We start from the raw sequence: 26,577 nt of genomic DNA, 5'->3' as shown, positions 1-26,577 counted from the left end.
AACGTTGGCTGTTTCTTGCTATTCAAGAAAAAATAGTTGAGCATTAAGTATGTATTAGATGAAAGTATAAGTATGTACTAAATAAAATTTCAAGTTGAAGCTGAAGGTAGTCACTTTTCTTTGCCAAGAAATCTGGAAGACAGCTACCTGGCCAACTGACTGGAAGAGATCCATATTTATACCCATTCCAAAGAAACGTGATCCAAAGAATGATCAGATTATCGAACAATATCATTAATATCACGTGCACGTAAAATTTTGCTGAAGATCATTCAAAAGCGATTGCAGTAGTACATGGACAGGGAACTGGCAAAAATTCAAGCCAGAGTCAGAAGAGGGCATGGAATGAGGGATATCATCGGTGATGTCAGATGGATCCTGGCTGAAAGCAGAGAACACTAGAAGATATTTACCTGTGTTTTACTGACTACGCAAAGGCATTCAACTGTATGGGTCATAACAAATTATGGATAGCATTCCGAAGAATGGGAATTCCAGAATACTTAATTGTGCTCATGAGGACCCTACCTGTACATAAACCAAGAGGCAGTTGTTTGAACAGAGCAAGGGGATACTGTGGTTTAAAATCAAGAAAGGCATGTGTCAGGGTTGCATCGTTTCATCATACTTATTCAATCTGTATGCTAAGCAAATAATCCAAGAAGCCGGACTATATGAAGAAGAATGTAACATTAGGATTGGTGAAAGACTCATTTAACAACCTGCGATGTGCAGATGACACAACCTTGCTTGCTGAAAGCAAAGAATACTTGAAGCAATTACTGATGAAGATCAAAGACTACAGCCTTCAGTATAGATTACACCTCAAAATAAAGAAAACAAAAATCCTCACAACTGGATTAATAAGCAACATCATGATAAATGGAGAAAAGATTGACTTTGTCAAGGATTTCATTTTACTTGAATCCACAATCAACACCCATGGAAGCAGCAGTTAGGAAATCAAATGACGTATTGCATTGAGCAAATCTGCTGCAAAAGACCTCTATAAAGTGTTGAAAAGCAAAGATGTCACTTTGAGAACTAAGGTGCACCTGACTCAAGCCATGGTATTTTCAACTGCCCCGTATGCATGCAAAAACTGGATAATAAATAAGAAGACCAAAGAAGAATTGATGCCTTTGAATAATGGTGAAGAATACTGAATATACCATGGACTGCAAGAAAAATGAACAAGTCTGTCTTGGAAGAAATACAGCCAGAGTGCTCCTTGGAAGCAAGATTTAATCTCACACACTTTGGGCATGTTATCAGGAGGGACCAGCCCCAGAGAAGGACATCATGCTTGGTAAAGTAGAGGTTCAGCGAAAAAGAGAAAGACTTTCAACAAGATGGTTTGACACGGTGGCAGCAACAATGGGCTCAAGCAGAATGAGGATCGTGAGGACAGGGCATGTTCAGGCAGTGTTTCATTCTATGTACGTAGGGTCACTATGAGTCAGAACTGACTCCAAGGCACCTAACAACAAATAAATTTGGTGGATATAAGGATGAGTTACAGTTACATCTGGGTTTAGGGACTGGCTGGAGTTAAAGGTCCATGAACTTGAGTACGAAGAAGAATGCAGTACTATGTCATGAAGGATTCTTAAGGGTCAGGTACAGCAATTCACAATTATTTGATAGAAAATGAAGACCCATGTAAAGTTTCTGAGAACTGGTATGACAAGATCAAAACAGAGCTTGATATCACAGAAAAGTATATGGGTTGGTGGAGAGAACGTTGAGGCAAGAACACAAGTTACGTAACTATTGCAGTGATCTCTGTAAGACACATGAGTCCCCGTGTGGTGTAAACAGTTAAGGTGCTTGGTTGTTAACTGAAAGGCTCAAAATTCCAGTCTATCCAGAGGCACCTCAGAAGAAAAGCCTGGCAGTCTGCTTTGAAAAATCAGCTATTAAAAACCCTATACGGCACAGTTCTATTCTGACACACATGGGGTCACCGTGAGTCAGAAATAATGAATGGCAACTGGTTAAGGGAGAAATAATGAGGACCTGAGGCAAGGGAATGGCAGAGGAATGGCGCCTGCAATGAAAAACAGGGGATTGACACAAAAACATTATAGAGGCAGAATCTACAGTAGTTTCCAAACATCGGAATAACATGAGAAACTTTTTAAATACACAGATTTTGGGACTGCATCATGCCAGATCTGATTCAGTAAGTCTTGTAGTGGGACTCATCAGATCGTAATTTCTGAAAGCATAAGTGATTTTGATATTTAGTGTTGGCGAGCACTGATCTGAAAGTCTAGGCGTGAAAGAAATTATACTGGTTTCAAGGCTTGGGAAATATAAAAAGGGCAAAGGAGAAAGGAGGAAAGGGGAGGAGGGTGCAAGACTTGTAATAGAAATAGGGATCAGAAGAATTAGAACAGGCATACAAGGAAAGTTAATGACAATTTTTATACTTTCTCTGAGGACAAGATATCGGAAAGAAACTGAAGATGTCCAAAAGGCATCCAAAAATGTGAGCCTCTGAGTGGAGAGAGGCATTGGGCTCCAGTTGATAGACTTGAAAATTACCAGTGATATTTAGAGCCATGAGACTGGATGACATTTTACCAAAGGAATACAGAGAAGAGAAAAAGGCCAAAGGTGATCCCTGGAAAACAGACGTATTTCAGAGTTATGAGAGAAAAGAAGAAAGAGCCATGACCTGGGATATGGTAGGAAAATAAAAATCATATAATGTCTTCAAAATCAAGGGAGATGGGCTTTTAAGGAAGGGTGGTTACTGGTATTGATTGAAGCAGAAGAATTTAAGGACAAGGACTTGAGAGAGGTCGGTAGATTTGGATCCCAAGTTATGGGTGATCAATGAAGAGAAGCAGCAAGATATCCTCAAGGCTTAGCAGTGAACAGAAGGCAATGACCATAGGGAGCCAGGATGGGCTACATTTCAAGAAGTTTGTTAGTAAAGAAAAGGAGAAAGTCAGGGAAGTAGCTTGATAAAGCAACAGCATTTATGAATGAGTAAGCTCTTTTAGGCTGTGAAAACTGATGAATGTGTTTAGACAGAGAAGCTTACAATTAAGATGTAAGCTAACTGGAAAATTCAATGAAGCAAGTGCCAAGAGAAGGAAAAAGAGATGAGAGCCACAATTAGGAGGGCTAGCTTTGGTGAGATGGGAGAAAAAAAGTAGCAAATAAGGAAGACAATGAAGAGAAATAATCAGATGAAAATAAGAAAAGCTGAGTGAGATAACATTGTGTAGTTTTCATCTCATGTATAGTTAGTGGGCATTAAAGGTATTAAGATTTACAGAGAGTGGAATGCTGTTTCCAAGATGATTTAAGAATCAATTAAAGATAATCCAAAGGATTGCCAGGAAGCGCAATGGCCTCGTTAAGGTTACTTAGAATAAATTAGTATCCATTACAGAGTAGCAGTAATTGGTTGGATAAAAAGAAGAGAGCTGTGTGGACGGGTGATCAGAAAAACTGCTTAAGGAGGAAATCAAGTTTGTGAGGATATTAAGGGAGCTAGTGAAAATATTCCTGAAAAGTCTAACGGTGGATTCCAGATTGGATTCTGCAAGGACAGTGACTTTATATACTTTAAAGTATGGTACAGGCACTGAATTATAATTGGAAACAACTTTAAATAACGAGAATGGCAGTAAATAACACGTGAAAAAGTTGCAAATTAAGAATAAAATTTATACCTAAGAACTTAGAATTTGGCCAATTAGATAGAGCCATGGTATATGACAAGGTCCCCCCAGTTGATGCCAATGGTGGTCAAGGGGGAAATACAGTGTTGTCAAAGATATAAATATTCCAAGACAAAATAGCCCTCAAAAAATAAATTTTCTACTTTATAGAGGAGTTTTATACACATTCTTTGGCAATGATCTAAATACAAATTCTACAAATTTTAGAAAGACTCATTAAAAAAAAAATCAAAGACTGTATTTTCGTCAGCCAAGAGTTAAAAGGAAGACTTCGGTGATCAATAAAAGAAAAAAACTGAATGTGTTCTTAGATCAAAGCAGTAAGCATGAACAACTGTTTTATGTAGGTTTCAAAGGAGTAGAAAGAAATCCCTCATCGGTAATTTTTCCAGGATAAATAAAGAAGGATTTGACCTTTAAAAAAATGTGGTATGCCAGGAGAATTGAAATTTAAACTTTTTATTAATTTGGAGAAAAACTGCAAGGAACCATATGGGAAGTTCACTTAGCCTAGGTACAAAAACTATAAACAATTGGGAATATTCTATTGAGTCAAACTGAGGCATGACAATGGTATGTAGATGACAAGAAATGTCAAACACATTGAGGATTAAAGAATGAAATGTTAACAACACTGAGGGTTAATGAATGTACAACACACCCAAGCAACAATGCAAATGTAATGCTCTTAGTTACTGATACTACACTGACCATGCTTTTCATGAACATGCTAAGCCTATTTATGACGGGTGTGAAGAAGAAAATTAGTTTTGATTCCACCCTCCTCCCCTTACCACCATAAATGAAGAATTTAGCAAGTGAGAGTGAATTCACTTGTAGTGTTAAAGTCCAGAATTATCAGAAATCATGTCACTTTTAGGGAGGGCACATAGTCGAGTATGGCTGGGCCATACAGAGATTTGATGTGGGGAAACAGTGGGAGGTGGGAGCAATTTCCCTTTTAGCTTATAGTCTAAGGGTTACACTGGATAATTTCAATGATATGATCATTTTTGCCTTTTAGAATGCCTCAATGTGAAATGGGGACAGATAAGAGCCAAGGAACATCAGTCTCAATACTGTAGTTTAAATGTGAGATAATGGGGCCTACAACCTGAGAAACAAACCAAACCTATTGCCGTTGAGTGGATTCTGACTCATAGCAACCCTACAGGACAGAGTAGAACTGCCCCATATGGTTTCCAAGGCTGTAATCTTAACGGAAGCTGACTGCCACATCTTTCTCTTGCAGGGTGACTGGTGGGTTCAAACAGTTGACCTTTCAGTTAGCAGCCAAGTGCTTTAACCACTGTGCCACCAGGGCCACTTATAACCTGGGAAGTAATTATGAAAAAAAAAAGAGGGAAGGCATATTTGAGTGATACTTAGGAAGTGTTCAGAACAAAGGAGTTAAGAATCTGTATTCTGCACCCATTACATATTTCAAGGGTTGTTATGCTAATAAAACCCTAACACATATTGAGTACTTGGTATGTTCTAGAGAATGTACTAAATACTTTAAATGAGTTACCATTTAACCCTTCAAACAACGTTATAAAGTTATGTGGATGTTTCAATACCATAAACAGAAGGTAGAGTTCTCCTTGGAAATCAGAAGTTGAAGGAATAATTTTCTAGCCCAGGTCACTACTAATTCTTTCTGAGAAATGATGTCTAATAATTATTTTTGTAGAATTAGAGTTCTTTAGGTTTAATTTAATCTTTACATGTTATTAGCAATGGAAGTTTTGATAATGAAATGATAAGTGGTGAAATATCATTGCCAGAGAGTTTATGAGTCACTTGTTCTAATTTGATTCTGCAGTGTTTAACAGCTTTGTGAACTTGGACTTGTTTCTAAGCTTCTCTTTGTGAACTTGGACACATTTCTAAGCCTCTCTTTTCCTTGATTTTCTTCTCTGACATATGAGAATAATAGCCATTTCAGAGGATTCTTGTAAAAATTAATTGAGATTATATATATATAATGGTCAGCATAGTGAGGTATATGGTGAATCTTAATTAGTAGTGATGATCATGATGATGACAATGACAAAGATGAGGATAACCAGAGCCCAAATAAATTCACGTCTGCCACTTATATACAGTTCTCAGCTTTTTCTCTTTCTTTCAGCTCTACCATATCCATGCTCAATGCCCCCTGCCTACCTAGAAGAAAACTAAATTGAACTTAACAGTTTCCATTTGATATTGAAATAACACGAATAGGGAACTACCTTTGTCCTCATCATTGTACGACTAAGTAAAAGACTGAGGTAACCCACCCTATAGGACAGAGCAGAATTGCTCCATAAAGTTTCCAAAGAATGGGTGGTGGATTCAAACTGCCAACCTTTTGGTTAGCAACCAAGCTCTTTAACCACTCTGCCACCAGGGCTCACTGAAGTAAAGATCATCAGAAAACTTGAGTTCTAGAAAGGCCCAGCTCTGCCACAAATTATCAGTCCCCTTTCTTCTTTGGTTACATGTGTAAATTAGGGGATTAAACAGAAATTTAAGCTTTCTTTCCACTCTGTGATTTTATTTTTTTACTTTTCTTATTGATGTATGAAGTCTTAGGCACATGTTTTTGTTCTAGAATTTTTTTAATGTAACAATAACAAATCATGAATGTTTTCAGAAATAATAATTCAAATGAACACTGAATGACTACATGTCATCTTTTAGGCTTAAAGATCTCTAATTTGAATCTTTGAAGATCAAGGTCATAGATCTAAATCCAAGCAGAGGATGAGCATCCATATGGTTTCTTTAAATATTTGGGATTTTCCTTATCACTACTAACAAAATGTGGGAAGCTTGTCTGAATTTGTGCTCATGGTGATTTTTTTAAGCTCAAGTGGAAGAGACTGTTCATTGTATAGTGAAAAGCTCTGTGGCTTTCCTTAGGTCTCTAGGCATTTTTTTTTTTTTCTTTTCAGCAATAGAAATCTGGGAGTAGACAGCAAACAAGCAGCTTACTGCCAAGGACTTGTGAGAACTGTTACGTTGGTCATCCTGGCTTGTATTCAAGCACGTATTGTTACTAAGTAGGATCACTTTTACTCTGTCTTAGCTGAATCCTCAATTTTGCTTTAGGAAAAAAAATCATAGTGCATTTGTTAAATTTTATTTATAAACCGTGAATGTTTCTGAAAAAAAAAATCTAAAATGAAAATGACATATTTATAATTTTGATGTGAAAAAAATGAGGATACTAGAACCAGAGTGTTTCAGTTATTGATTGCTATGTAATAAACCACCCCAAAACCCAACGGCTGAAAATAATGCATTATTTTTCACACTTCTGCAGTCTGGGCTAGGCAGTTTTTCTGCTCTGTGTGATGTCTACTGGACTGGAACATATGAGAGGGCTAGTTCGCGCACACGTTTGAAATCAGAGCTGGGTTGCCTGAAACAACTGAGGCTGGCTGAACATGTCTCTTCATTTGGCTTCTCCGCATGACTAGCTTAAGATTTCTCACATTATGGTGGTCTCATGGTAATTAGACTTTGTACATGGTGGCTGGCTTCTAAGAGAGAGGAAGCTGAAATTGCTAGTCCTCTTGGAGGCTAGCCCATTCTTGGGCAGTATTACTTCCATCACCTTCTATTGGTCTGTGCAGGTCCAAAGCCAGCCCAGATTTAAAGGAAGAGAAACAGACTCCACCCTTTGATGTGAGGAGTAGCATGCACGTAAAGGGAGGGAAGTAATTGATGGTGGCCATTTTTGGAAAGTGCAACAGAGGGTGTACTTCACTTAGCAGGAGCTCTTTCCTTCTCCTGTTTTTCCTTTGGATTTCACTAAGTTACTTTCAACTGTATCCAAAATCCAAAAAATGTCAGGAGTGAAAAACTCACTCAAAATTTAGGATATAAGGGACTGATACTTTGTAATAATCATTAAAACAAGTTTCCATTGATTTTCATGATAGCAATGAAATCTTAACTTATATTACTACTGTTGTTCACTCTAAAGATGAAGAAATGGACCCTCAAAAGAAATGGAAGGATTCGTCTTCATATACATTACCAGGTAGAGGTTAGAGTCATTACAAAACTAGACGATTCAAAATACTTCAGATTCACGTTATCCACTGCTAGCTGAATCAAGCCACCTTTACATTTTTACTCATCACATTGAAGCCTATGTGTGGGATTTTTATAAGAAGAAGATTTTTAATCACCTACTTCCTCTTTTTATTCAAGTTAATTTTCCTTCCCTGGTCCATGAATCATTTCTCACATAAGAACCAGCTTATGAATCAGAAAGGAGCCAGTAAATACTAATAAGCCTAAAAGGAGAGACAAGTTTATCATTGCCAGAGATCAAAACCAAACCCTAAAATTAAAGGCTTTGTTTAAAATGCTGTTTGAGACATTTGAAATTTAGTTCAGGGAACATACCTTTTTCATGATTCATTCTCACTGCATATCCACCCCACTGAAGGGAGGGGGGACCACTGAATTTCATTAGGAGGCACGGGCCTTCAAAAATTATGGCTCACAACAGTCAGGCATTAAAAAAGCCACAAAACCAATCTGCCATAGCTGTCCCAGGCCACTCTCAGGGAGGGAAATAATCGATGGTAGCCATCTTTCCTTTGGATACTATTGAATTCATTTGAACTGTCCGAAATGAAGCAATGGTCAGGAGTGAAAAAGTCACTCAAGTTTAGGTTGTAAAGGGATGATACTAGTATTCATTACAGCCAACAAATAAGTTTGTTGATGTAAACTCATTCCTGTTGTCAGGCACATCCAATCTGCAGAAGGGAGTGATTCGTTTAGAGAACACTGTTATAGAAATCACTGGAGATTTCTAGGAAGACGGCTGATGTGAGCTCACCAGTTATTCAAGTATGGCTGGTGCAGGTATTAACTAATTGTATCTGCTCACCAAACCTCACACTAAGATAAATAAATAATCATAGTCATTCTGGTCATTAAAAACAAAACAAATGAAAAACAAAAACAAAAGCAGCTTGGGTATAAAAGGACTATACATTGACTATACATTGATCTTTTCTTCCCATAATACATCTTAAGAAAAACCAAACCCATTGCTGTCAAGTTGATTCTGACTGATAGTGTTCCTACAGGACAGAGTAGAGCTGCCCCCTAGAATTTCCAAGGAGTGCCTGGTGGATTCGAACTGCCAACCTTTTGGTGAGCAGCCATAGCTCTTAAGTACTACGCCACCTGGGTTTCCTCATTTTTAAAAAGTGATATATAAACAAACAAACAAAACTCTTCACAACTTTGACCAAAAATACTGAAAATTTAGCATAATTTATAAAAGTAGAAAATTGCATTTTTTTAATAAGAAAAGGGGATATATTGTCTACTCTTAATTCACCCATTTGAAAATGTTTCTCGTGATACTATCTAATATACCTAAAAATGCTCCATGAATTTAAAAGCACAAGGCAAAGTAGACTAGTGGTTGCCAGGAGTTAGGGCACAGGGAATGAGCAGTGGCTACTAATGGGTACATAATTTCTTTTTGGGATGATGAAAATGTTCTAAAACTTGATTATGGTGTAATTGTGCAACTATGTAAATATACTAAAAATCATGGAACTGTCCAGTTTAAACAGGTGAGCTTTATGGTATGCAAATTATAGGTCAGTAAAGCTGCAAATAAATAAATAAAATTAAACGGGGGGTAGGTGACAATAGGGCTGTAGTTTCTGATCTTTGCTTCATATTTTGAGGGTCCTAACATCATTCCACTTTTATTTCTCTTGTGGATTAAATCCATGTTTGTAATCACTGATTCTAAAGGCTCTCTTTGCTAGGAAGAAGTTTTATATTGTAGCTAATCTCAGGTAGAAGTGTTTATTTCTATGCTTGTTTTCTCTCTCCTTCTCTGGCTACCTCTTCTTGTCTAATGGTTTTGTGATTCCCTCTACTCAGCCCTCCCCTGGCTCTTGGACCATAAAGAGGATTTATTTTGATGGCCCAGGCTCCTATCCACACAGTCACAAGGAATATGGCAGCTACAGTCTACGAGCTCTAAAGAACTTGGCCCAGGTACTTGCTGAGATGCTCTGCTTTCTCCTTGGTTTCTCAGATTCCTGAAAGCCAAAGCCTCAGGCTACTCTAGCAGCCCTTTTCTAGGCTTCTTTCATGCAGTTACCATTTATCTCATCTACTCATTTTGATAAGGACCTTTGGTACCTGCATTAGATAGTACCAAATTCACCATCACAGTAGTTGAGAACCTCCTGAATTCACCTATTTCTGGACCCAGAGGATATCAGATCTATGGTTTAACCTTGTTTTACTACTTTGTGTTTCTGCTCAATTTCTGAACCACAGAGATGTTAAATTTTCTCTTGTCATATTTTGTCTATAGCTGCTATGAATATGGAATTGGGAAGTGAGCAAAACATGAATTTTACAGTGCCATCTTGCCTGGATAACTTATAGGCTAGTGCAGTGGAATTTTAACAGAAAGATCCAAAGAGAGCATTAATGCCCCTTGGTAGAGTAGATGGAAATTTGGTCTAAAAATTTTGAATTTGAGATAAGTGAAGCACATTCAGGTGGAGATGAGTTACATTAAGTTGCAAATAAGACATAAATGATAAGATTATCTGCAGATAAAGCTGCAGATATAGATTTGGGACTCACAGATGTCAAGGAAAAAGAAAAACAGTCTTAATAACTTTCAAAGGGATGCAAAAAAATCAGAGCAACCTTATAAATCATTTAATTTCTACTTTTGATGATACAATTGATCCTTCGTCTTACTAATATTATATTTAGCTTGGGTATCCATTCCTACAATTACTAGGATTTATGGTACATTGATGAATATTAATTCATTCATTTATTCACAAATATTAATTATGCTCCTGCTAGTCACTGAGCACTCTGAAAGACCCTGGGAATTCATAGATGAATAATAAACGGTCCTTGTCCTCAAACAATTCATACTTTACTAAGGAAATCAGCCCCCCCACACACCCCAAAACAAGTCACCACCCTATTCTAACGTAAATGCTATAGTGGCTCCAAGTGCAAAGTGCTTTAAAGGCATAGATGAGGGAAGACTAATTCTTTTGTGTTGTCTGTAAAGAGACAATTCCAAAGCTTTAACAGGAGAGGCAGCTTGCTGGGAACTTCCAGAATTTCTATAAAGTAATGAGAAGTATCTTATTGACAGTAAGATCTAAGGATCTTAACTTGTACTCTATCTAGCACACCATTTTTACTTAGGTTATGGGTTTATTTTGGATAGCCCTGGGGGAGCTGATGGAGGTCCTTCCTCCTTAAGCTTCTTCCACCTCTCCCTCACCCATCCATAGTTTCTCAAATCACTTAATGAGCACACAAGTGTTGTCAGCTAGTGAGAGGGAGTATTACATTCAAAGTGGAGGGTTCCTGACATGGGCAAAAATGGTACCATCAGGCAGTTTTAGGAAAGAGTAAATAGATTGAGGAAACCCTGGTGGCATAGTGGTTAAGTGCTACAGCTGCTAACCAAAGGGTCAGCAGTTTGAATCTACCAGGCGCTCCTTGGAAACTCTATGGGGCAGTTCTACTTTGTCCTATAGGGTTGCTGTGAGTCGGAATTGACTCGACAGCACTGGGGGTTTTTTTTGTTAAATAGATTGATGTGGTCAGAAAGCAGGCTAAGCAGTAACTAATTTGGGGATGGAAAGATGGCCTGGTGATGGACTGTGAGGACTCTTGTAAGCTAAAGAGATTGGACTTTTCTTTTGGGCAATGAGAGATATCTTGTTGGAGAGTGAGGGGGTCCAATTTACAATTCTGAAATATAGACATCTGAGGTAATACAACGCAGTGAAGAAAAAAAAAAAAGAAAGAAAAAGAGACTAGAATCAGAGGGACCAATTAGGAAGAAACTAGGAATATAAGCATAAGATAAGGACTGTTAGATTGTATTATTAAGGGAATAACCCAATCAAAAAACAAAGCAACTGCTGTTGAATCAATTCTGACTCGTAGGCACCCTGTAGGACACAGAACTGACAGAACTGCCCTATAGAGTTTCCAAGGCTGTCATCTTTACAGAAGCAGACCATCACATCTTTTTCCCCCAGAGCAGATGGTGGGTTTGAACTGCTGACCTTTTGGTTAGCAGCTAAGCATTTTAACCACCGCACCACCAGGGCTCCTATCAAGGGAATGGGGGATTAAAAATGCCATAATATCTTTTATTATGCAGGTAAACCTAAATTTGAAAAGCTACTTGTGATGGTTAAGATGGTGTGTCTACTTGGCTGGGCCATGATTCTCAGTGTTTATATGTGATCACTCCTGTGATTGAATCTGCTGTGAATAGCCAGTCAGTTGAAAGGGAGTTTCCTTGGGGGTGTGGCCTGCATCTGAATATAAGCAGATGTTTTGGCTTTTTTGGTCACTCTGGATCCTGCAGCTGCCTCCTGTTCATCTGACCTCCTGCTCTTGGGACTTGAGCTACAGGCTTATCTGCAGACCTTGGGATTCATTGACCATCACAGCTTGAGAGCAGGAGCCTTACTCTCTGACCTGCAGATCTTGGGTTTGCCAGCCCCTGTGGCTACATGAATAGAGAGAAGCTTCTATCCTGATCCATAGACTTGGGACATTCCAGCCTCTACAACTGTGTGAGCCGGCTCCTTGATATGAAAAAAAAAATCTCGCTCTCTCTATATATTTATATGCTTTGCTGGTTTTGCTTCTCCAGAGAACACAGTCTAAGACACTACTATGGAGTAATGCTTCCATTAATACTTTTCTGATATTACTCTTTTTAGTCAGAAATTTCATTGCAACAGAGGTTTTCCAAGTTGAGACACAAGTGTGCTGGAGCTTTTAGCATTCATTATGTTTAATGCTTGAGGGCTATATTTTTCAGATAATCAGAGTACTGTTTTCACTATCAGTGATGCTCTGTGTCACATCCAAGAGAAAGAGGTGATTTGAGCATGTAAAAGATTAACTATGTTAGGGGCTCTTATGTTGTCATTATTGAAGACATGCAAATACTGCCACTTTTACATCACATAAAAAAAACAACCTTACCATTTGGGTAAAGAAACAAGCAACTATTTCCTCCAAAAAAGAATATGCACTTCAATAAAACAAATCTCGAGTTGAATAAAAACACAGCTTCTGGATAAAATTCATGTCCCATGAAAAAGCAGGATTTCTAAATTGGATATTGACTTTTAATTAAATAATTTAAAATTAATTATTACCTTAATCTTTCTGTTTCTACAAATTTATGCTAAATGAGAGAAAAGTAGAGAAGAGCTGGATAGAAACAGTTTTTCTACAAATTATTCTACAAACTAACGTTAGTCTCTTCTCTTTACACCGTGAGGAACATTCTCTTTGTATCTTCTCAGATCTGGTTCAGGATCTAGAGGCTTTTCTTACGTTTTATTATCACACAAGTGACAATGTCTACTGAGCTCCTGACAATGCATTAGACACTATTCTAGGGACTTCATATATGGTATCTTGCTTAAAATCTGAAAAGCACTTAAAAGGTAAAGAATTCTTGTAAGACTGCTATTCATTTGGCTTTAGATTTGAAGAGCTTAGAAAAGAGGAGACTCATCTTTGCTAGCCCAAAAGGGATCCCCCACCAAGGCCTTATAAAATTCTCCCTGAAATCCTAGATGCTCACCCACAACATTTTAGAGTGAGTTTTCTGTACTTAGGTGTGTGGCTATTGTTCCTAGTTAAGAAAATTTCTAGGTGACTCTAATCTAAAAAAAAAAAAAAAAAGAATCAAATCATAAAAACCTGTGCTAAGTGTGATTCAAAGGGAAAAAATGAGCTGCAGGGAAAGCCAATTTGAGCTGGAAAGACTTGTACGCTTAAGTAACCAGACATGTGCAGCCACTTATGAAGCTGTCTGAATACATATGTTTTTTAACATCTGTCAGCAGAATCAGAATTCCACATACAAAATATAGAACTCGTGAGTATTGTGGAGGTTGGTCCAGCCCTGAAGAAGTCTCAGAACTTGAGAGAAATAGATTCCGTAGGTTGAACAGGGGTTGTTACTGCTTGAGTTGAAGAAAACTTGGGAAGCAGTTCCCAAAGGCTGTGACTCATTTATTTGAACATTATTATCTTAAGGACAACATTGGAACCAACATTACAACCTTGAGGGCCCTGAAGAAAGAGATGTTAGTATGTGCCAAGAAAAAAAAAGAAGTTAAAAACCTATAGCTTAACTAACCAGGTTGGAATCAACTCAATGGCAATGGGTTTGGTTTCTTCTTTTTTAATAGCTTAACTTTTGGCTTCATAACTTAAAGCTGAGCCTAACCTCACTCCTTTTTTGATAAAAAATACTCAGTGACGTTTCCCCACCATTAAAAATTTCCCATCTCCAAGTGCAAATACGATTTCTTTCAAACCTGCAGCATTTGTTCTTCCTCTGAAGATGTCATCATATGCTTTCCACTGTGGCTTCACCTGGTAGGCGTGGATGAATACCACAAACACCACCACAAGGCACATTAAAGGAACCAAAGCAGCAGTGAACAAAGCCGCGTAGATGTTTGGGATGAAACACCTGAGAGAGAGATGAGAATGGTATCAGACATCAATACAAATATGTCTAAACTCAGAATATATAATTTTGGCATGTCGTACTAGCTTTTTGTATCTACATGCTGGCAACTACAATTTTTTGGTTTGCCAAATTGGAGCTCTGTTTGAATAGAGGCTGCATGGTGAAATCTAGCCCATTCCTTCACAAAGCAGGTTTCATGGAGCATTCATCTCTTGAGATACTCATAAAAATTCACAAAAGGTTATGGCTAAAAAAATTAGAGAAATGCATATTACACAAACCTCTTGGAGATTCAGGACACATATGTGTATTTTAAAAAAGACTATGGAAACTCATGGAGTAAGTAAATCTGGGCTCTGGAATCAGACTCTCTGGCACTGAATCCCAGCATCACAACTTCAAAAATGAGTGACTTTAGGTAAATTTCTTAACCTTTATGTACCTTTCCTCATCTTTAAAATAAGGTTTATAATGGTATCCACAATAAAAGTTAGTTTTGAAGATTAACTGAAATAATTCACACAAAACATTAAATTTTGTTTAACCCACCATTCCTAGACAACTAACCCACCACCAGATCCCCTCTTTTCTCTCTTTTCTTTCTTCCTTTCTCTCTCTCTCTGTGTGAAACACACACACAGGGTCATGCTATATAGAACTAGTGTCTTCAGGAACACATTTTTGTGAATTACTCACAAATCTAACCATATCCAGTTTATTTTTCAAATTAGTTGGTGGATTCCAGGGGGATTCCAAGGTTCCTTTCTATTCCCTCCCTCTATTTAACCCCAAAAGAAGAAGAATGCTATTAAGGTTTATGGTCACAGGGTTTATGGTGTAGTCACTGTGTCCTGTCAAAGGTTGATCATGCCTGTCCAAGCCTCTCTTGACCTCTCTGGCTCCCCAGGATGAGGGGTAACAAGGGTTGGAACTTAGAAGGAAGCCAGAGAACCTCTGCGTTTTCTGTCTCCTTCCCTCCCTACCTCTTTTTTTCTTCATTTGGATTTTTCTTCCTAGGATGAGCCTAATAGTAGAAATAAGAGATGAACGATCATGTAACTATTGTTGTTGTTGTTGTTAGGTGCCGTCGAGTTGGCTCTGACTCATAGTGACCCTATGCACAACAGAACAAAACACTTCCTGGTCCTGAGCCATCCTTACAATCGTTGTTATGCTTGAGCCCATTGTTGCAGCCACTGTGTCAATCCACCTTGGTGAGGGTCTTCCTCTTTTCCACCGACCCTGTACTCTGCCAAGCATGATGTCCTTCTCCAGGGACTGATCCCTCCTGACAACATGTCCAAAGTATGTAAGATGCAGTCTCGCCATCCTTGCTTCTAAGGACCACTCTGGTTGTACTTCTTCTAAGACAGATCTGTTCATTCTTTTGGCAGTCCATGGTATATTCAGTGTTCTTCGCCAACACCACAATTCAAAGGAGTCAATTCTTCTTTGGTCTTCCTTATTCATTGTCCACCTTTCACACGCATATGATGCAATTGAAAATATCATGGCTTGGGTCAGGTGCACTTTAGCCTTCAAGGTGACATCTTTGCTCTTCAACACTTTAAAGAGGTCCTTTGCAGGATATGTGTTGCCCAGTGCAATGCATCTTTTGACTTCTTGACTGCTGCTTCCATGGCTGTTGATTGTGGATCCAAGTAAAATGAAATCCTTGACAACTTCAATCTTTTCTCCATTTATCATGATGTTGCTATTGATTCAAGCGTGAGGATTTTTGTTTTATGTTGAGGTGCAATCCATACTGAAGGCTGTGGTCTTTGATCTTCATTAGTAAGTGCTTCAAGTCCTCTTCACTTTCAGCAAGCAAGGTTGTGTCATCTGCATAATGCAGGTTGTTGAGTCTTCCTCCAATCCTGATGCCCCGTTCTTCTTCATATAGTCCAGCTTCTTGGATTATTTGCTCAGCACACAGATTGAATAGGTATGGTGAAAAAATATAAACCTGACACACACCTTTCCTGACTTTAAACCAATCAGTAGTATCTCCTTGTACTGTCTGAACAACTGCCTCTTGATCTATGTAAAGATTCCTCATGAGCACAATTAAGTGTTCTGGAATTCCCATTCTTCGCAATGTTATCCATAATTTGTTATGATCCACACAGTCGAACGCCTTTGCACAGTCAATAAAACACAGGTAAACATCCTTCTGGTATTCTCTGCTTTCAGCCAGGATCCATCTGACATCAGCAATGATATCTCTGGTTCCACTCCTCTTCTGAAACCGGCCTCAATTTCTGGCAGTTCCCTGTTGATATACTGCTGCAGCCATTTTTGAATGATCTTCAGCAAAATTTTACTTGCGTGTGATATTAATGATATTGTTCTATAATTTCCACATTTGGTTGGGTCACCTTTCCTGGGTATAACTATTAGAGAGCTAATAAAGCATTATTTTGCCTTGCTTTTCCAGCTCCGTCTTCTTCACCTAAATTTCTCTTGGAGACCATATGAGAGAAGGTATTATCTGAAGGCAAATTTGAGGATTCCCAGGGCTCCATTCTCTCATCTTCAAAATCTTGTTTTTTGAATGAATGATACCTTTGTCATTCCTAAACTAGATATTTCTTGAAGAGTCATTTATTCTCTTGAAAGCTATATTACACAATTGTATCTATTATCACTGGAGTTTAAACAGAACAATGGAGACCAAGAGAAACTTATATTTTTTAATTTTTTGGCGGGGGGGGCAATACTGAAACGCCAAGAAAAATGGTTTTAGAGATTTAACCGAAAATTTTTACTCAAGGGTCATAAAGTCCTCTTGTTCTTTACATAAAATCTACCAAAAACCTCAAAATGGAGGATCGTTAAGAAGGGACTCAATATCTAAAACTGTGGTTTTTAGGTATTCTTATAAAGGACACCCAAACAGTTTTGAGTACATGATGTTTTTACTTAATAAGAAACCTCAGCAGTAAGCATTGTCTCTTCAAATATCCTTTTCCCCTATCTTCTGTCTCCTTTTTTTTAAAACATAGAACATCTGAAATCCTGGATTATAATACAATCACCAATACTAATAGATTTTGAAAAAACAAACAAATGAAAAACATATTATCAGTTTAAAAGGAAACCTCATAACCCCAAATATAGGTAATCAAGGGAAACACACATTCTTGCAATTTGGGAAAATAGTGTCTCAATTTTATATTTAAAAAGAGACATTACTGAAGGCCATCATCAGAAATTATTTCTAATTAACATAATCTGCTAAATGTACCCCTCGTGTAAACAGGACACATTTCAAGAGATATTTCAACACACATTTTGCATCTGCAAAAGAGATGTCAGATTGATGAATTTCCTGGCTTTTAGAATTTAGTTTGGACAGCACAAAGCCTGAATCTTTCCCTGTACATGATCCATATGCAGTAAGACCTATAATTTCCGGATGAAATGTACACGATTAAATAAAACCAGCAAACATTAATGTCCTTGATCTTGAATATACTTCTGCACTACAAATAGCAGTTATGTTGGCTACCTCATTATGAATCCACTGACACAGGCCTACAGGTGCTTAGACAAATTCAGGTGCTGACAAAGGAGCACACAGGCCTCACTGCCTCATTTTTACCTTGAAAAAATGCCATTACAGTTCAATTTCAGGCTGGACAATGGGGTAATTACTGAATGGATTATGAGCAGCTATAGCAGTATAGATGCTTTGTACAGAGTGCTGTGGTAAGGTATGACTCTCCAACATCCACACTCTCCAGTGGTCGGTCACATTTGGTTCTCACCTCTCCATTTGAAGCACTGTCCTAAAGACTTTTCCTCACTACAGAGGATAGCTTTGGAAAGTAGAACCCCTACTAATGGGACACCATCCTGGTTAAAGAAAAAAACAAATGTGAAAGACCTCCTGGAGGTCTGCATTGCCACTTAGGAAAAGAAGGGGATTCCCTAAGTGTTATTGCTCTTAAAAATTTCCCTTGTACGTCTTTCAACTTGTAGGATGACTTGATCACAATGGCCCATTCTTTCAGACAAAGCTGCCTAATCCTAAAGGTATTTCCATTTCCCCCATTTCTTCAGGGCCCCACAAGTCATGGCCTCTTACAAGCACTGGGCCACTGAGAGTGGCTCAAGCTTGTCCGCTACAAGGTCAACATGGGGCCAGATCATTAACTAGAAGGCTCTGGCCCTACAGCATGCCAAATTCTTCTTGGCAGCCCCTCCTACCTCCCCGTCTAGCAAAGACACTGCAGTACTGCAGGCCCTCCTCCTGCCCACTGCTGCTCCGCTGTGACTCCAATCAAGTCACTCCTAAATGAAAATTACCTGTCCTAGCTCTGACTCATAGGAACTCGAGAGTCAGACAAATCTTCTGAAGCACTAATATTTTAAAACGTGACAAGACTAAAGGAAAACCAGTTGCCTCCAGTCAATTCTGACTTATGGCGACCCCATGTATGCTGGAGTAAAACTGTGCTCCTCAGGGTTTTCAATGGCTGATTTTTCAAAAGTAGTTTTCCAGACCTTTCTTCCAAGGCACCTCTGGATGGACTCAACCTCCAACATTTAGGTTAGCAGCTGAGTGTGTTAATCATTTGCACCCCTCAGGGACTTCAGGGCTAAAAAAGTAGCCTGCAAATGCAGATAACAGACAGGTCCCCACTACGTGAGAACTTCAGTCCATGGAAAGTAGGTGGAGCAGGTTGGTCATCCCACCTCCCCAAATCATACCTTATATACCTAATACCTTCTTGTTTTAAATTCTCCTGATATAACTTTTCCTTTAAAGCTGATAGGAATTATTCTAATTTTCTGCTCAATGCTGTCTGAACGGAATTTCTACTGGTGTATAATAAAATTTCCCATATCTAATTAAAAGTCACAAGATACATGAATGGATCCTTAAAAAAAAAAAGCTTTACCAACCGGAATTTCCATCAGTCTAACTGAATAGGACATACAGGCTCCTCCAGGTAGTTTAAGGATTAGATCACACAAAAAAGATTCAGGGAGTTTGGAAACTGTGAATATCACGTTAGAATAGTTTCTAAATAAGATCAGGAATAAATTCTTGGAAAAACTGAATGTAGTGCAAGAAACGACCAGACTGAATGCTATGTACACATGAAGGTTAGGGAAGTAGTTGATTAACATGCTGGCAGTTAATTTTGCCTCAAGAACAAAGCTGGCAGACACCAGAAGATGAAACAAAGGCCATAAGGATCTGATTTCTTAAAAAGGGCAAAGAAAGTATATTCCTTGTAATTTCCAGCTCACCCAGCTTCAGTGTTCTTCGGCGACCCTTCTCTCTTTTGGTATCGAGTACTCTTTCGAATACTTGCAATCATAAGACTGATTTCTGCTGTTCCCTTTTAAACTTTCATGAGTAAATTTTCTTTCTTATTATAACCCACAGGCAATCTTAATTTATCTCAGGACTTCAGTCTTTTCCCTTGTTTCCACCACAGGAAACAAGCTGATGCTGTTTCATTACCTGCAGATTTGACTCCTCTAAGTCTACCTCTGGAGCATTCACAGTGCTTTATGTTACTTTCTCATTCATAAGATTATTACCCTCCCTAGGCTGCATTTTACACTTACTGAAGTGTTTTCACTTGTACTATCTGACTTACTTTTCAAAAAAACTTTTGTGCAGTTGGCATGGGGTAATTTAGTGTCTTTATTTCTGTAGGAAATCAGCATAAGAAGGAGCTCAGATGCAGAGGAGTCTAGGAAAGATGCAAGTTCCACTTAGAACTGCTGAAAAAATATTGGGAACTCCCTGTACGTGAGATTGTGATTTGAGTCTGTTTAAATTATATCTTAAAGAACAAGTTGACCCTGGCAAGCTGGAGGACTTGAAAAAATCCAGGCAGCCGACATCTGGGTCACATCTGATTATACAGATAGTTAAAAAAAGACCTAAGTAATAAAAAATTATAAATGTTCATTTCCATGGCCTTCTTTGTAAGCGCTTTTCCTCAACAAGACAACAATAATTGTTAGGATTCACTGGCTCATGTGCCAACATCCCTGAGGTTGGTCTTCTTAGTATTTCTTTAATGATGGTATCTACATCAAGGGCTACGTTTGTTGCTTCAATCAACTTTTTCTTTTCCACATGCAAACTCACGGTGGATGCCCTACTTTATCCGGTGAGTAAAGGGGAGGTCTGCCAGTTTTTCTTCTTCAAATTTATCTAATATATGATCAATCAAGAATTGCTCATCATTTATTGCAAACTGATTTCTACTTGCATCAAGATCACAGTATGTTTATTGGCTCCATTAAGTTGAAGAATACAGATGTTTTTCATTATGTACTTATCATTTATAAATAAAATCTAAGCTAATACTTATGATTTCAATATACCTTTCGTTGCATATCTGATTTATTTTCTTTCCAAAGATAATGCTCTTATTTAATATACATCTTAAATTCACCCATGACTTTATGTATGTGTATGTGTGTACGTGTGTGCGCGCGTGTGTGCGCACGTGCGTATGTGTGCGCGCATGTATGCGTGTGTGCATATGTGTGTGCGCTGCATGTGTGTGTGCGTGCATGTGTACGTGTGTGCGCACGTGTGTGTGTGTGTGTGCGGGCATGTACTCTAAACTGCCCCATTCAAAAGGGCTGGAGTAGTTGACAGAAACACATTAAGTATGAATACATTTATAAAGACAGAGTGAAATGAAAATAAGATTTTAGGTTTAACTGGGTTCAAGGTAGGAAGATATATCCTTCTAAATGCCATTTTCTGTTGCAGTGCATATGGCAGTTTTCATACCAAGGGGATTCAAATGAATTCTAAAACAGACATTTTAAACTTTAAACAAGAACAATTTTAAGATTAAATTGCATATTTGTATCTCACAAAGTGAAATGAAACATTAATACACAAACTTAAAAAGGGAGAGAATTGAGGGGGAAAAGGGGAGAAAACCAATGTATTTTCCAAAACTGAATTAGTTGGATAATTAGGAGTATTTTAAATATTACTACTATCATTACTACTATGACAACATACTACTACTATTACTAAAAACAATAATCATACCACACACACGCACCCATTGCCATCAAGTCAATTCCGACTCACAGAGACTCTATAGGACAGAGCAGAACTGCCCCACAGGGTTTCCAAGGCTATAATCTTTACGGGAACAGATTGACACATTTTTCTCTGTCGCGGCTGCTGCTGGGTTCAAACCTCTGAACTTTCCGGTAGCAGCTGAGCACTTATCCACTGCGCCGCCAGGGCTCTAAAAGCAATAATACCAGCAGCAAATATTTACTATGTACATAACTCAGGCGCAGAAATCAATCCATACATACATTACCACATATGATCATCACAACAACCCCATGGTGCAAAAGGGGAAAACGACACCGAAAATATACAAGGTCAAATTACTAAAAGCATAAATGGGCTTATTCACCTTCACTGCTACCTCTACAGTTCCAACATTATTTTCACAATTCCAGGCATGTTCCACAATTGCTGGCACAGCTCAAGCCTTCTGGAAAGGGCAATCCCATGCTCAGCATAACTCTACCCCACACTCCCAGCTACAGATGACTAGCTCGGAGATGGAAACCCTTCCCAAGGACAGCCATTCTTCTTCTTTTTATTTTTTAAATTGTGCTTTAAGTGAAAGTTTATAATTCACGTCAATTTCTCATACAAAAACTTATACATACATGTTTATGTGACCCTAGTTTCTCTCCCCATAATGTGACAGCACATTCCTCCTCTACAACCTGTATTTCCCACATCCATTCAACTAGCTCCTGACCCCCTCTGCCATCTCATCTCGCCTCCGGACAGGAGCTGCCCACTTTGTCTCATGTGTCTACTTGAACTAAGAAGCACACTCCTCACCAGTGTCATTTTATGTCTTATAGTCCAGTCTAACCTTTGTCTGAAAAGTTGGCTTCGGGAATGGTTTTAGTTTTGGGTTAACAGTGAGTGCGGGGGCCACGTCCTCTGAGGTCCCTCCAGTCTCAGCCAGAGCATTAAGTATGGTCTTTTTACTAGAACTTGAGATCTGCACCTTTCTTTTCTCCTGCTCCATCAGGGACTCTCTGTTGTGTTCCCTGTCATGACAGTCATCCGTGGTAGCCAGGCACCATCTAGTTCTTCCGGTCTCAGGCTGATGGAATCTCCAGTTTATGCAGCCCTTTTTGTCTCTTATGCTCATATTTTCCTCTTGTCTTTAGTGTTCTTCATTCTCCTTTGCTCCAGGTGGGTTGGACCAATTGATGCATCTTAGATGGCCACTTGCTAGATTTTACAACCGCAGATGCCACTCACCAAAGTAGGATGCAAAACGTTTTCTGAATAAACTTTGTTAAGCCAACTGACCTAGATGTCCCCTGAATCTATGGTCCCCAGACCCCCACCCCTGCTACTCTGTCCCTTAAAGTGTTTGGTTGTATTCAGAAAAAGTCCTAGCTTTTGGTTTAGTCCAGTTGTGCTGACTTCCCCAATATTGTGTGCCGTCCTTCCTTTCACCTAAAAAAATTCTTGTCTACTATCTAGTTAGTGAATACCCCCTCCTCCCCTCCCCATCCTCGTACCCATCAAAGAATGTTTTCTTCTGTGTTTGTAATAGTTTTCTCATATAACATTTGTCCTTTTGCGACTAATTTCACTCAGCATAATGTCTTCCAGGTTCATCCATGTTATGAGATGTTCTGAGGATTCATCGTTTCATAGTGTTCCATTGTGTGACTATACCATAATTTGTTTATCCATTCATCTGTTGATGGGCATTAAGGTTGTTTCCATCTTTTTGATATTGTAAACAGTGCTGCAATGAACATGGGTGTGTATATATCTATTTCTGTGATGGCTCTTATTTCTCCAGGATATATTCCAAGGAGTGGCACTGCTGGATTGTATGGTAGTTCTATTTCTAGCTTTTTAAGGAAGTGCCAAATCAATTTCCAAAGTGGTTGTACCATTTGACATTCCCACCAGCACTGTATAAGTGTTCCAGTCTCTCCACAACCTCTCCAACATTTATTAGTTTGTGTTTTTTGGATTAATGCTAGCTTATTGGGGTGAAATTGCATCTTATTATAGTCTTGATTTGCATTTCTCTAATGGCTAATGATAGTGAGCATTTCCTCATGTATCTGTTACTGCCTGAATGTCTTCTTTGGTTCATATCCTTTCCCCATTTTATAATTGGGCTATTTGTCTTTTTGTTGTTGAGTTTTTTAAGTATGATACATATTTTAGAGATCAGACGCCAATCAGATTTGTTGTAGCCAAAACCTTTTTCCCAGTCTGTAGGTAGTCTTTTCACTCTTTTGGTGAAGTCTTCAGATGAGCATAAGTGTTCATTTTTAGGAGCTCCCAGTTATCTAGTTTTTCTTCTGCGTTGTTAGTAATGTTTTTATACTGTTTATGCCATGTATCAAGGCTCCTAGCATTGTACCTATTTTTTCTTCCATGAACTTTATTGTTTTAGATTTTATATTTAGGTCTTTGATCCATTTTGAGTTTGTTTTTGTGCATGGTGTGAGGGACAGGTCTTGTTTCTTTTCTTTTTTTTTTTTTTTTGCAGATGGATATCCAGTTACGCCAGCACCATTTGGTAAACAGACAGTCTTTTCCCCATTTAATGGACTTTGGGCCTTTGTCGAATATCAGCTGCTCATAAGTGGATGAATTTACGTCTGTATTCTCAATTCCGTTCCATTGGTCTGTATCTGTTGTTGTACCAGTACCAGGCTGTTTTGACTATCGTGGCAGTATAATATGTTCTAAAATCAGGTAAGTGTGAGGCCTCCCACTTTGTTCTTCTTTTTCAGTAATGCTTTACTTATCCGGAGTCTCTTCCCTTTCCATATGAAGTTGGTGATTTGCTTCTCCATCTCATTAAAAAATGTCATTGGAATTTGGATTGGGGTTGCATTGTATCTGTAGATCACTTTGGATAGAATACACATTTTCACAATGTTAAGTCTTCCTATCCATGAGCAAGGTATGTTTTTCCACTTAGGTAGGTCTCTTTTGGTTTCTTGCAGTAGTGTCTTGTAGTTTTCTTTGTATAGGTCTTTTACGACTCTGGTTAGATTTATTCCTAAGTATTTTTTCTTCTTGGGGGCTATTGCAAACGGTATTGATTTGGTGGTTTCCTCTTAGACATTCTCTCTGTTGGTGTAGAGGAACCCAACTGATTTTTGTATGTTTATCTCGTATCCTGATACGTTGCTGAAATCTATTCGTTCCAGTAGTTTTCTTGTGGATTCTTTGGAGTTTTCTGTATATAAGATCATATCATCTTCAAAGAGAGATACTTTTACTTCTTCCTTACGAGTTTGGATGGGCTTTCTTTCTTTTTCTAGCCTAACTGCTCTGACTAGGCCCTCCAGCACAATATTGAATAACAGTGGTGATAAAGGGCATAGACAGCCATTCTTCTGCCTTGCCCCTGACATGAATTGGCAATCCTCCTCAGAAATTTGAGCTGAGCTAATTAGCTTTTCTCTCTCGAGAAACAGCTGCCAGTTAGTGGTAGGCTGTTGATGCTCACTATCTGGCTGCCCACCTCACTTGCACTTTTTTTTTTCTTTACGAGATCTTACATTTGCTTTAAAATTTTTTTAATTTAATTTTATTTTGGGGGAAGATATACACATCAAAACATGCTCCCATTTAACAATGTCTACACATATTTTTCAGTGACATTGGTTATATTCTTGACATAGTGTCAACATTCTCATTTCTGCTCTAGTTGTTTCACCTCCATTAATTTAGACTCACTGCCCCCCTAAAATTTTCATCTATGCTTTAGAGTTACTGCTGTCCCTTTGGTCTCATAAAGATAATTTTCTTTTTTTTAAAGCTCAGTACTCAAGGATGATATTCTTTACTTTTTGAATTAAACCGTTTGTTTGTTTAAACATGGCTTCAGGATAGTTCGTTTCAAGATTTGAAGAGTATTCCAGGGTAATAATCTTGGGGGTTCCTTCAGCCTCGACAGGTCCAGTATGTCCGGATTCTTTGAGAACTTGAAGTTCTGTTCCATGTTTTTCCCTTTTTATCAGGATCCATCCATCTGTTGTGTCTCCAATTGAAACGTTTGGTAATGGTAACTGGACACCATTCAGTTCTGGTTCATGTTAAAGGAAGCAGTGGCTCATGGAAGTTATTAGTCCTATAGTCCAGTTGCTTCTCTGATTCTTGGGTTTCCTTCTTCCTCTGTTGCTCCAGGCTTACAGAAACCAATTGTTGCATTCTAGATGGCTGCTTGCAAGCTTTTAAACCCCAGACACTACTCATCAAACTAGGAGGTAAAACAGAATCTTTAAAACCAGTATTATGCTAATTTACTTTAAAAAATAGCTTTATTGAGATGTATTCATACACCATACAATTCACCCACTTAAAATATATAATTCAATTATTTTTAGTATATTCACAGATACATGCGACCAACAGGACAGTCAATTTTAATTTTCACCAACTCAAAAAGAAACAGGGTACACTTTAACTATCACTCCCTATCTGTCCAGCCCTAAGCAGCCACAAGTCTACCAATACTAGAACTGATGTAAAGTCAGGGCTAATAGCCATGTTGCATAAACACACAATGAGCATCCAGAAGAAACTGACAGAGAAAGGAAAGAGAGAGGGGAGGGAAGGAAGAGGAGAGAAGAGGAGGAGAAAAGAGGGTAATAGGGGATGGCCGTAAAGTAAGAGAAGTCTCTGTGGTCCCTGAGAGATGAGAGTCTGGCTTTGGTTTCCAGCATTCTAATTCAAGGTCCAACTATATCTCATTTCCTGCCTTTGAATGTCCATAAGAATGCCAGTGACTCCTTCTATTAGTTTCTCTTTACTTAGAGCTCTACGTGGCACAGTTAACACACTTGCTGCTAACCTTTTGGCTCGCAAGAAAGTCCTGACAATCTACTTCCAAATAAGCAGCCATTAAAAGCCGTATGGAGCACAGTTATATTCTGACACGCATGAGGTTGCCATGAGTAGGAATTGACTTGATGGTTACTGGCTACTTAGAGGGCTTTACTAGGTCTTTAATGCAACTATAATGACCATAACTAAAATATAACTAATGTGCAAGTGAAAAAGAGAGAGTGAACACAGCCACCTGTATTGTTCTTCGAAAAACACTGATCTTGAAGATGTAGTGGGCTATTTTTACTGTGTCTACCTGTTTTAGAGCTCACTATGTTTTTAATCACCTCATATGCATGCGAAAGCTGGACGATGAATAAGGACGGCCGAAGAAGAATTGACGCCTTTGAGTTGTGGTGTTGGAGAATACTGAACATACCATGGGCTGCCAAAAGAATGAACAAATCTGT

The 26,577-nt window shown here is 38.5% G+C and overlaps 1 protein-coding gene across 1 annotated transcript in view; it reads right to left on the bottom strand.

Moving 5' to 3' along the window:
* Nucleotides 1–26,577, bottom strand: part of ADGRV1 (adhesion G protein-coupled receptor V1) — a 677,468-nt gene that overhangs the window by 96,992 nt on the left and 553,899 nt on the right. Inside the window, exon 86 of the mRNA XM_049867518.1 lies at nucleotides 14,093–14,250. Coding sequence (XP_049723475.1) covers nucleotides 14,093–14,250 — 158 coding nt within the window. The remainder of the gene's footprint in view (nucleotides 1–14,092; nucleotides 14,251–26,577) is intronic.

Source organism: Elephas maximus, chromosome 2 (genome assembly GCF_024166365.1).
Source record: "Elephas maximus indicus isolate mEleMax1 chromosome 2, mEleMax1 primary haplotype, whole genome shotgun sequence".
In the NCBI taxonomy this organism is placed as follows: domain Eukaryota; kingdom Metazoa; phylum Chordata; class Mammalia; order Proboscidea; family Elephantidae; genus Elephas; species Elephas maximus.
Note: the sequence above shows the minus strand (reverse complement) of the source record. Positions and strands in the feature narration are given on the sequence as shown.